This window comes from Gopherus flavomarginatus, chromosome 10, assembly GCF_025201925.1.
Source record: "Gopherus flavomarginatus isolate rGopFla2 chromosome 10, rGopFla2.mat.asm, whole genome shotgun sequence".
NCBI lineage: Eukaryota > Metazoa > Chordata > Testudines > Testudinidae > Gopherus > Gopherus flavomarginatus.
Genome location: NC_066626.1, coordinates 25,763,181 through 25,774,932, shown reverse-complemented (window position 1 = coordinate 25,774,932; position 11,752 = coordinate 25,763,181). Strand labels below are relative to the sequence as shown.

At 41.0% G+C, this 11,752-nt stretch overlaps 1 protein-coding gene across 11 annotated transcripts in view; it reads right to left on the bottom strand.

Annotated features, from left to right (window-relative positions):
• Positions 1-4,399: 4,399 nt before the first annotated feature.
• ANKRD44 (ankyrin repeat domain 44) overlaps positions 4,400-11,752 on the bottom strand; it is a 225,996-nt gene continuing 218,643 nt past the window's right edge. For 8 of the 11 annotated variants that reach the window (XM_050969482.1, XM_050969485.1, XM_050969483.1 and 5 more), the window contains one exon: positions 4,400-9,445. In XM_050969482.1, coding sequence (XP_050825439.1) covers positions 9,180-9,445 — 266 coding nt within the window. In that variant the 3' untranslated portion in view covers positions 4,400-9,179. The remainder of the gene's footprint in view (positions 9,446-11,752) is intronic. The other 3 variants (XM_050969491.1, XM_050969492.1, XM_050969493.1) reach the window with 1 other exon arrangement.

The window sequence follows — 11,752 nt, the reverse complement described above, 5'->3', positions numbered from 1 at the left end:
GGGCGGGGGCGTGGCCGGCGCACAAACCGGGGAAGAGGTCCGCCATGATGGAAAGGTCCGAGCCTGGAGGAACCGGCCGGCCATATTGGAGAGGTCAGGACCTGGAGGGGCCCGTCGGCCATGTTGGGAGGGTCGGGCTCAGCGTTACGTAAGGGTGTGTCCATTCCGTTCGGGAATTACAGTCGGCAACACGCGCCTGCCATGTTGGGAAGGTCAAAGTGCAGGACAGAGGGAGCAGCTCTACCGGCCACGATGGTGTGGGAAAGCTGTGCGGCTGTGGGAAGAACAACCTGAGAGCCTGGTCGTAAAGGGACCCTAGTGGCTCCAGTCAGCACCCGCCGACTGGGCCATTAACGGTGCGGTCGGCAGTGCTGTGGCACGAAGACAGGCTAGTCCCTGTGTGTCCTGGCGCCGCGCTCTGCCCCAGAAGCAGCCAGCACGTCCAGCTCCGAGCCATGGGCACCATGGGGCTCCCCCCACTACTCCTGCCCCGCAATCCCATTGGCCGAGAACTGCAGCCCAGGGAAGCTGCAGGGTGGTGCCTGTGGGAAGGAACCTGCTGGGCGCCACATAGACACGAGACCTGCTGGCCGCTTCCAGGGCACGGTGCGGAGTCAGAACAGGCAGGGAGCCGGCCGTAGCCCCACCGTGCCGCTGACCGGGAGCCACTAAGCGGTAACCCCGTGCCCCAAGCAGCTGCCCCAGCCTGGGCCCCAAACCCAGAGCCCCCCCTGCACCCCAACGCCTCAGCCCCACCCCACAGCCTGCAGCCTCCGCTAGAGCCCTCACACTCCCCAACCCTCACCCCCAGCCCAGAGCCCCCTCCCACACCCTGAACCGCTCTGCCCCATCTCCCGGGCTGGAACCGCTCCTGCACCCCAACCCCTCAGCCCCACCCCCCCAGCCTGCAGCCCCCAACCCTAACCTCCAGCCCAGAGCCCCCTCCCACACCCTGAACCGCTCTGCCCCATCTCCCGGGCTGGAACCGCTCCTGCACCCCAACCCCTCAGCCCCACCCCCCAGCCTGCAGCCCCCGCTAGAGCCCTCACACCCCCAACCCTAACCTCCAGCCCAGAGCCCCCTCCCACACCCTGAACCGCTCTGCCCCATCTCCTGGGCTGGAACCGCTCCTGCACCCCAAACCCCTGTCTCAAACTGCAGCCCCCTCCCACATCCTGAACCCTTCTTGTCTGACCCCCAGTCTAGATTCTGCACCCCCCCACCTCAAGCCATCACACTCTGCCCCAGCCTGGAGTCCCCTCCTGCACCCTGAACCCCTCATTTCTGGCCCCATCCCAGAAGCCACATCCCCAGTTAGAGCCCTCACTTCCTCCCACACCCAACCCTCTACCCCAGTGAAAGTGAGTGAAGGTATGGAAGAGGGAGCCACCGAACAAGGGGGAATGTATTGAGCAGGGGGTAGGGCTTCAGGGAAGGGGTGGGGGAAGAGGGCATGGCCTCAGGAAAGGGGCAGGGGAAGTGTTACCTTTTGTGCGATTAGAAAGTTGGCAGCCCTAGGGGCCAACAGCAATAGATTCCTAGGACTGGCACAGAACTGGGGGAAGAATGGTAAACAGAACCACCTGCCACGTGGGCAAAGGGCCCAAACATCCCAGGGAGGAAAAAAACAAGGAGGAAACACTGTTAATAGGCACTGTCTGGTTTTCCAAGCCATTCTGTAAGAGTTACAGAGCAGAGGGGCCAAGGACAATTTAGGATCTTGAAGGTAGCAATGAAAATACATAGATAAAATGAATAGCTTGAGTTTCAGAGGATGCATTTGGATTTGATGAAGACATCAGATCTTTCAAAAACATAGCAACTGAACAGAAATATTTGAGGTTTTTTCCAAAATACAATGGGGCATTTTACTTGAAAAGTGCTGAAAACTCTATGAAGGAAAAAAACAAAACAAAACCAAAGCTTCCTCCATGGTAGAGCTGTCATACCAATATGTAATACAAAAGATAACTTGAGCAGAAGATCCATAAAGGGATATTTTCCTTACCTGGTGTTTATTTTTCAAGGACTTCTCTATCAATCCAGACACTTGGGTCATAGTTTCTCCCAGCAAATATGTGAAGACAGAACATTGACACTTGGCCTTTTCCAAAAAGAAAAAGAAAAAAGGAGGTATAGTGGCATTTTCTCCCAGGCTCCCAACCACCTTGCAGGTTCAGAAGGTGCCACAAAGCAGATTCTCAGGACCGTTGTTCTGCACTTATCTAAGGGCTTGCAAGGGGGAAGGAGTAGAGCTGCTGCTCTGGAAGAGGGCTGCTGGGGTTTAAGTGTAGTCATTTGGCTGGGCAGCTCTTGCACTAGATTGGAGAATCTTGGGAGAAGTTTTTTACAAGGATTTGTATGTTTACAGGACTTCCTTAGGGGAGACTCCTCCCTAGTCACCTCTTCCAAGTCTGAACTGCCCCTGGATGCCAGGGAGAATGATCTGATTGAAACGAAGTCTGGCCCTCCTCCTAACCTGGACTTGGCTCTGATTCCCTTATGCGGCCAGTTATAATGGATGTCTCTAAAGGGTGGCTCCCCTGTTGCATGCGAGACTGAGCCCTCAGGTTGTCAAGTGCCTCACATACTGCTAGGGGAGCTTTGAGTCTTTGAGGCATGTTCTTCTCTCCTGCAACAGGGTCTTCTAAGGACAACGTTCTCTATCTTACAGTCAGAATCAGACAACAGCTCAAGGCAGAGAGATATCTTCACATAGAAGGATCTTGGGTGTGACATCCTCAGGCTGAGAGGAACTATAACCCCAAGTATCTGCCATGGTATAAATTATGTACAAACTCCAAAAGAATAGTGTGTGATCTCAGGAAATAAGAGGAACTACGGTAAAACCATAATACTGCTTATGCTACCGGGCAATAATAAAAGTTACTTAGGGTATGTCTATACTACCTGCTGGATCGGCGGGCAGCGATCGATCGCGATCGATCCAGCAGGAGTTGATTTATCGCATCTAGTCTAGATGTGATAAATTGACCCCTGAGGGCTCTCCCATCGACCTCTGTACTCCACCACCTTGAGAGGTGCAGGGAGAGTCAACGGGGGAGCTGCAGCAGTCAACTCATTGCCAGGGCCAGTGCAAGGATGTTTTGCGCCCTAGGCAAAACTTCCATCTTGCACCCTCCCCTGTCCCCGAGCCCCTGCCCTGAGGCGCTCCCCCGCGGCAGCTCCCCACCTTCTGCCCTGAGGCCCCCCACAGCTCACCCCTTCTCCGCCTCCACCCCAAGCTTAGGCGCCGCAAGCCTGGGAGGCGGGAGAAGTGAAGCAGTGACGGCATGCTCGGGGTGGAGGCGGGGCAGGGGTGAGCTGGGGCGGGGAGTTCCCCTGCGTGCCGCCCCCCCCTTACTTGCTGCAGGTAGCCCTCCCCGCGCTCCCTTGCCCCAGCTTCCTCTGCCTAGCTGTGGGCAGCGACCGGGGCAGCCGAAGCTGAAGAAAATGCCGCCCCCAAGTCCTAGTGCCCTAGATCGCCTAAATGGTTGCACCGGCCCTGCTCACTGCAGTGAAGACACCATGGTGAGTAGATCTAAGTATGTCAACTTCAGCAACATATTCGTGTAGCTGAAGCTGCGTAACTTAAATCAATCTCTCCCTTCCCTGTCCAATATAGACCAGGCCTTAAAAGCTAAAAAGTCTGCACCTTTGTGACAAAATAAAACATTTCAGGGGACTTGTGGACTTCATATCAGACTACAAGGAGCTCAGAAAAATGTAATGCACATTACTGAGTGCTGTGGCTCCTTTGCTACAGATACTGACATATGCATAGTGGTACAGTGCTCTGCCTTCTTCCCATTTTTCCTCAACACTATCTACAATATTTTAATCTCTTCAAGTGGGTAGAATTCTAGTTATGCATGCTGCAGGTTACTATAGGTGGAGCTAGAATTTAACCCTGTCTTTCTTCCCCCATAAAAGTTAGCTGAATACCTAGTTATGCAGCTCATTTTTATGGATATTAACCCTTTTTACTACCAAGAGGAACATACAGGTTTATAATATTAAAATAGGTAATTGTATGGTTGAATTTATTTTAGTATTGGCTAGTCCCTAAAGATACAGTGATACAGTTTTAATGAAATAGTCTGAATTTTTTTGCGGCCACTTAATTTTGAAAAAAAAATTCAAGACGACATTTTTCTAAATACATAACTGAATAAAATTACTTACACAGTAGTTAATACTATCCTAGTCCATTTCTTGAGCCAATTGAGATAGTCAATGTGTAAGAGAAAATGTAGAAATACAAAATGAAGTATAGACAGGTCAACCTACATTATCCATCTTTGTTCTGCTATACTACTTAAAACATTTTTCCAGTGTAATTCCACAAAAAGTTTTCGATAAACATGCAGTGGTTTTAAACAAACAATATATCACTCAGTTTTGAAACAATATTTGTACCATTTTTATTTGTAAAAATAACCATCTGAATGCATTTCAATAGTAGTTTACAGTCAGGGTACTTCATTACATTAATACAGCATTCAGTAGTTGAAAAAGATACTAAGCTGTGCTTGAACAGATTCAGATTGGATTCCAAGTCATTCACTGGAATAAGTATTTTTTTCCCCTCATTTTGTACAGTTATAACATTTACTGAAGTAATTAAACTCCAATTTACATAAGAAAACATTACAGACAAAATCCCACCAAAACCATCAAACAGTATTTTAGATTGTTTATTACAAATATGTTAGGCAAAATATAACACTGGCACCAGATTTGTATCACCATGGTTTGTAAAGATATATTGCACATGCTAAAGCATAAAATAAGACAAAACTACAAAACATAAGGTTATTGGCTTTTAATATGTAGATCACTGCATAAGAAACGCATAGAATTACATTTTATGCACACTCTCAGATTGTCACTATTTTAAAACGTCCTGCCCTATAAACACTGACCTAAAGTTTACTTTTTGTGTAATAAGAAAGCCTTTTCAGCACTGCAAAAATTATACATAATTTCCTATAGAAATTTAGCAAATTAATTTTCATTTCAATGCAGATAGAACATACAAAAAGAAAAAAATCTACTTTATACTTTCCAAAAAGGCTTGAATTGAAAATTTACTGGTATTATATTGCTTTGATAACACTCAAATGAAAAACAAGATAAGTTTCACAAAATACTTCCAGAATACACAAATATAAAAAGGCACTCTAAAGTTTCTTACATGACAAAAAAAAAAATCACAAAGTCGTTAATTCATCCCAACTGATACATAACCAAGTTTCTCAACATTACAAAGGATAATAATCCATTTTATGTATTTGTTCTGATTTAATAATAAATCTGGCAGCTGTTTACTGCATAAAAAAGTACCAAACATACTATGGTGCCCTTTTAGTAATGATAAACTGAAATTCCCATAGCTATTTCAATGTAGAATAGTGGCAGATTTTAGGCAATTTGAAGATTGGAACTTTTGGTATTTATGATAGAGACTTGAGAACCATTCCTGCAATGAAGTCCACCTATAACTGTGGTTAAAATATAAACTAAAACCCTGACCCTTCACGTAGAACCATGGGGACGGACCAGTGCATTCACATAGAGCCCCATGTTGTGTGTAGGCACAGAGGTAGCCCATATAACTCGCAAAATCAGGACTGAAGTGCCTCATCCTGTAACATTTATGCACATGAGTAACTTTACTCCTGTGAATAGTTCCATTATCTCAGGGGGACTGACTATTACAAGAGTAAAATTATTCCCATGTTTAAATGTTTGCAAGATCAAGTTCTAAATCACAAATTTCTATAAGTGTGTACAAATTATTGTACTAATAAAAACGAGGGTGGGATTTTCAAAAGTGTTCAACATTTTACCTAACCCTGTTCTCATTGACTTCAATAAGAGCAAAATTAAACCAAAGCTGAGCACTTTTGAAAATCTCACCCATATTGTACTTTTTTTCTCCTAAGAGTACCATGGTCAAAACATGACTTTCCCAGTGCCCTTAAGAGGGTAACCAACAAAGCATGTGTGATATCTTTTCTACGATTCCTGTAATATAGCATGCTTGAAATCACCGCTAAAATTGGATGGCCAGTTTGTAGTCAATGAGAAAATTTAGATTTAGTTCCTTTGTTTTTGTTTTAAAGTAGACAATACCAGATAAACACTTGAGCTATTTGTAGATTGTACTCATTCCAAAATCCATTGAATTCAATAGGAATCATATTCTACTGGCTTCAGTGGATTTTGAATTGGGACCACAGAATGATCAAAGAAATTCAATAATCATCTACAGTTCTATAATGTTAGATATAATGGGTCATCATAAAGTCAGCACTTATTGACAAATACCACACAGATACCAATATTTTAGTAGGAAGTAATGATGGTATCTTCGCTATCACTGTGTGGTAGCCAATAGGAAATGCTGAATTTTTTTAAATGACCACTGTGATTATTACCTCTGCATTTCTAGGGTAATTGTGACCCCTTTTCTCCTTCTAATGAAAAAAAAAAGGGAAATGAAGTTTAAAAAGTGTTCATTCCATTTAGAAACAACAAAAAGCAAAATGTGGGATTTCCATTCACTTCTAAACAGACACCACAGAACCCACCACTCTTTCCATGTTGGTCTCTCCCCTTATTTTCAGTGCTTTTAAGTAAAGTAGTTATTGCTCTTTAGCAATTAAAAAAAAATCAAAATAGTCATACAGTACTAATGTAGGAGGGGAAAGCCCATGGTTCAGGAGCTTGGGATTTCCACTGCAGGAAAACATAGAAAAAGAGAAATGTGAATCCTTAAAGGGAACACCCCTTGAGATATTTTTTTAACTTTAAGATTTAAAATGTTCTATTCCACAATATTCATTAAATGATTTTAATGTCTCTATTTTAGCAGGGCAAATTACAGGGAATGTATTATGTATACTGCTAGATACCCATATATGCATTAAAAGTCTCACTAAGAATTACATACTTAAAATTTTTTTTCCCCTTCATGAAGAATGGGAACCTATCAACAAATTTTAGAAAATGTTGACATTATATAGAATACTGTCAGAATTGGCAATTAAAAACAAAAAAAACAACTATTTTTTCCTTTGCCCTGCCTAAAGTGTTTACTGAGGAGACACCTCCCATCCTTCCAGCATAGACTTAAGCCTGCAAACAGCCTGAGTGGGAATTATAGGTAGTTTCAACAAAATTCTTTACTGCAAGCCACATTACATCTCCTCTATTCCTCCTGTGCCACATACCTTAGCTGCGTTATGATGCCCCCCACTTCCCCGCTAGGAAGTTGTGAGTTTTTCCTATGCTCTAATCTGTCTAATAAAGGGTGCTCAAGTGGTGCAATGCACAAATTCACTCTCCACCCTTTACCAACAGGCTGGTTGTTTCATCTTCACATTAGATCCAGCCATATGAGTAAGAACCTGAGGTTAGTTTTGAGCCCATGTGGCCACGTTACACACGCCCACCCTCCTCCCCACTCAAGCCAGCAGGCTTGGCTTATATTCACATTTCATTTTGTGTTATGCCAAATAAGATTCACAAAAAAGGAGAACAAGTCATAGTTATTTTTCCTGGGCATTGGTTTCATTTCAAATAAATATAAACACATTTACATTAAAAGTATATGAACATTCTCTCTAGACTGGAAAAAAATAAACTGTGGTCAACACATCATCAGTTAAAAACGTCATGCTGTCAGCTAGAAATTTGTGTCATAAAATGTAAAATACACCCCAGACTATTCACTACTCAAAAAGTTTACATTTTTATTGTTTAGAAAAAATTACTTCATTCTGTCACTTGCATTCAGAAAAAAATTAAAATCTTCCATTTAAATACTGAAGCATTTTGGTCCTCGTGGTATAGAGCTGGTTAGTTCATGGTAATTTATTTGCTTATTTTTTTAAAGTCTCAGTCTTCCTTTTGTACATCTGTTCCAGACGAGGAACGGGGTCCATTTGACCTAGAAGCTTTGGCAGAAGGAGTAGATATATTCACAATGTTGATGTTGCTTAAGCAAGCTGGTGTCAATCGGCTGTTCTAGTACATCATGATTCCCTTTCCATAATATGCTTTCAAATTTACTAGCGTTTGTTTGGTATGTCCACTTTTGATGTAATGCTTTCACTTGCTCTGTATTTACCTTGGCTTTATTCATTTTAACCCAAATATTGGCAAAAGTATTTTAAAACCTGATAACATTCCTGTTAAAATAAGCTATATAAGTTTAGAAAAGAAAATGAAAAATACCAATTTAAATTGGCAACAAAATATGGATGCATCATAAATCAACAGCTTATTTTTTTTTCTGATCTCAGATTGGTGGTTAATTGCTCAGGTAACAGAAGCTCCTAATGACCCTAATTCTGTAGTGCAAATAAACCATATATGTTTGTGCTGAATTGAAAAAACAACAAATCAAGGGCTGAATCATGCTGACTTTACACAAGTAATTCCACTCATATCAGTGGGGAAATATTGGTATGAGACACACAAGCAGGATTTGGCCTTAAAGTTTTATATCAGTATTCTTCTAATTGTGTGCTGTACCTAAGATCTTTAAAAAGTGCCTTCTGTATATTTAAGTGCTTAATACATGCAGAGTGTAAAATGTTTTATTTCCCTTAGAGAAGGTAATACAGGCAGTACTTTAAAAAGATGCACAACTTAACCTTTGGTTTGTGTAACAAACTTATCTACTCATCAGAACCTGTGTTAACTAGGAAAGAGACAACAGTGAGGAGAGGGTTGGGGTTCTTTCTTGGAATCTAAGAAAGCCACATTGGAAAGACGTCTGTGTATCAACTATACAGCTAGGACATATGAATATTTTATACAACAGTTCCCTGTTCATTTGTGCTGTCAAAAAGAAAAAGGCATTTTCTATTTTTCTACTTAAAAAAAGAGGTAGAAACTTTCACAGGAGCACTTGGGGCCTAAAGAAAACACGGTGAAACTTGAAACTACAGAACATAAATGTGAATTCATTCAAACGAAAATCCCTAACTTCTATATTAAAGGTTAGATTATTTTTAATGTCCCTAATTCTTTCAATGCCTAATTCCGGAAGTTTCAGTCAATAATAATACTTTAAAAATATAATGTGGGATTCAAGCTTTTTTAAAAAACAAAAACAAAAACAAAACAACCCGAATGCAATTAAGAAAAAGCTTTGAATACCAAAGTCAAAACGTTTCAGAATCAGAATCATTTTCATTGTACCCATCCTCTGTTCCTATACTGTTACTCAAGGGTTTACTGTAAGAGTTAATGCTGCCCATATTGGAGCCATCGCAGAGATGTGTCCTGCTTAAATTGTCTTTTTTAAAACAAACGAAGTTGAAAGGCATCATTGAACTGGAAGGAGAAAAAGGCATCATGGTAGCCAAAATGAGTGCCAGGCAGTCAGCCACGTCTTTGTTAGGAGCGCAAGCCAGGGCTGGCGTATGACCTGGGCACAAATGCAGACAAGGCAACGGTTAGTACTGGAGGTACTGAGAAGGGAAATGAGCATTCCTCAAATACATCTCTAGATGACTTCATAATAAGGAGATGTATGTTTAGTTACAATCATGCCGGGCAAGAGAGTGTGTTACTTATTTTAAATTAGGCATGCTGGGAAAATACACAATGTATGGAGTGTTTAAGCTAATGTGACCACAAAAAGCACTATTTTAAAAGTCAGGCAGCATACAGCCTTCACAAAATGAATAAAAATATTTGGTAAACACAGTTCCACAACACAGACAATATGATTGCAAAACGACAACATAAATAAGCATATGGCACTATGAACTGAAGTTGATTTCCAATTCAGTTCATATGAACAAAACACATTCTGAGAACAATGACCTTCAGTTGAAGATAAATGTGCATTAGATAAAAATATTAAGTTCTGCATTTATGAATTTTTAAAAGATTTTATAATATTGATCAATTGAGTATTTTAGAGAGTAATTTATCTAGGAATTAAGTTATCAGAGAAAAGGACTAGACACACACCCTCCCCCCGATATTTACAGTAAGTCTGACTGTATAGATTATTATCCAAAATTTGCCTTCCTGTTAAGAGAAGAATGGTTTTATTCAGGAAGCATGAAATATATTTTTTAAAATTAAATAAATGTAATAAGGGCTTGGTGAAATGAAGAACTGGGAAACTACTAATGGCAGCCACTCACCCAATTTTAACTGCAGAGTTAACTTGGGCTCCTATTGGGATGCTTGTACTCCAGATTTCATCTACACACAAAAAGCTTTAGAAGACTGGGTTTTGCTTACAAGTGAGTTGCTAATCTTTGCAGTGAGGACATTGGCTAAATCACTCAAGTCCAATGCCTTCTCACAATTCTCTCTATGCCCAGAAGGATAAACAAGTTCTCCTACAATTCACTGGGAATCAGAGTAGCTAAGCTTACAGCACCACTAGGAACCATGGGATACTTCTAGCAGCTCACACAAGTTAAGTACAGCACCACTGTGGATGCAGCCAAGTGGACATCCTCAGGTACGGCTTTGTAGTGTGGCCACTCACACCTGAGTTTGGCCAACCATGGTTCTTACACTTGATTGCCAATCACCCAAGTTAATTCTGCAGTGAAGACGTACTCTCTGTGGGTTTCATATACAACTACAGCTGAGCAAATAATTTGCAGCTAATAGTGATTAGTAGTAATAATAATTGATTAATTTAACCTCTTTTTCTTTGGGTACTATGTCCATGAGCAGATCATGACTTCCTAAAATTTATTCATTAATTTGAATTACTCAGATATGTTTTTGTGCTTTAGTTTGATTGCTGTTGCTTTAAAATTTCTAAGGATGATAACAAACAATCCATTACAAGTATTTTAGAGTGGAATAAAAACTTTGAACTGTGCTGATTAGTTATGATCACGATATTAGTTTTGTTCTATGATTGGATAAGTGTGACATTTTTATAATTTGGAGGTTGGCTTGAAACCCCTGAGAGAGAGGTAGATGATGAGGAGGAGGACGAAAATCTGAAGCTTTTCCCTTCAGGGCAGCAAAGCCTTATCCAAGACATCATTCATCATTACAGTGCTTTCAGACATACTGCCTGTGTGAAGAGTTTAAATTTAATCTTCACTCTTTATAGTCGCACAAAACTAACTGGTTTTGTATTAGTTGTAAAGTGTGTGGGGTTTAGAGCCAAATCTGGTTCATTTACTTCTTTCTATCTCGAGCTCTGGCAAAAGATTTTCAGAGCCCCTTCCATTGGCCACTTCAAGAGATGTACTCTCTCATACAAAACATACCACTTTTAATACAAATACTAGAGCCTGGAAAGTTAAAACTGATAAAACTTGATAACTTATACGTTTGTAGAAAGTGGCTTAGGCAAATTCACTTTTACATTTGAGAGAATATTTGAAGAAAACATTTGCAGTATTCATCACTCTAGGTATAACTTTTGATACACTAAGTGAGACTCCAGTTCTTTCTTTTTAATCAGCTGCCAAATGCTATTTATGACTACAAACAAGAACCCAATTAATATAATAGATACTTCAAGTACACTTTTTCAGGAAGATGGGAGCCAGGCAAACAGTGAAAGCTTGGGCATAATTCCATTCAATTAATTGCTTTTTTTTTTTTTTTTTTTTTTTTTTTTTTTTTTTTTTTTTTGGTTAAAACAAAGAATGTTTAGATCGCTGACAAAAACAATCTTTGTAGATTGGTTCATTAAAAAGAGAAAAATACGGCCAGCTTGAAATTGTAGCAACAGTTCTCTTTA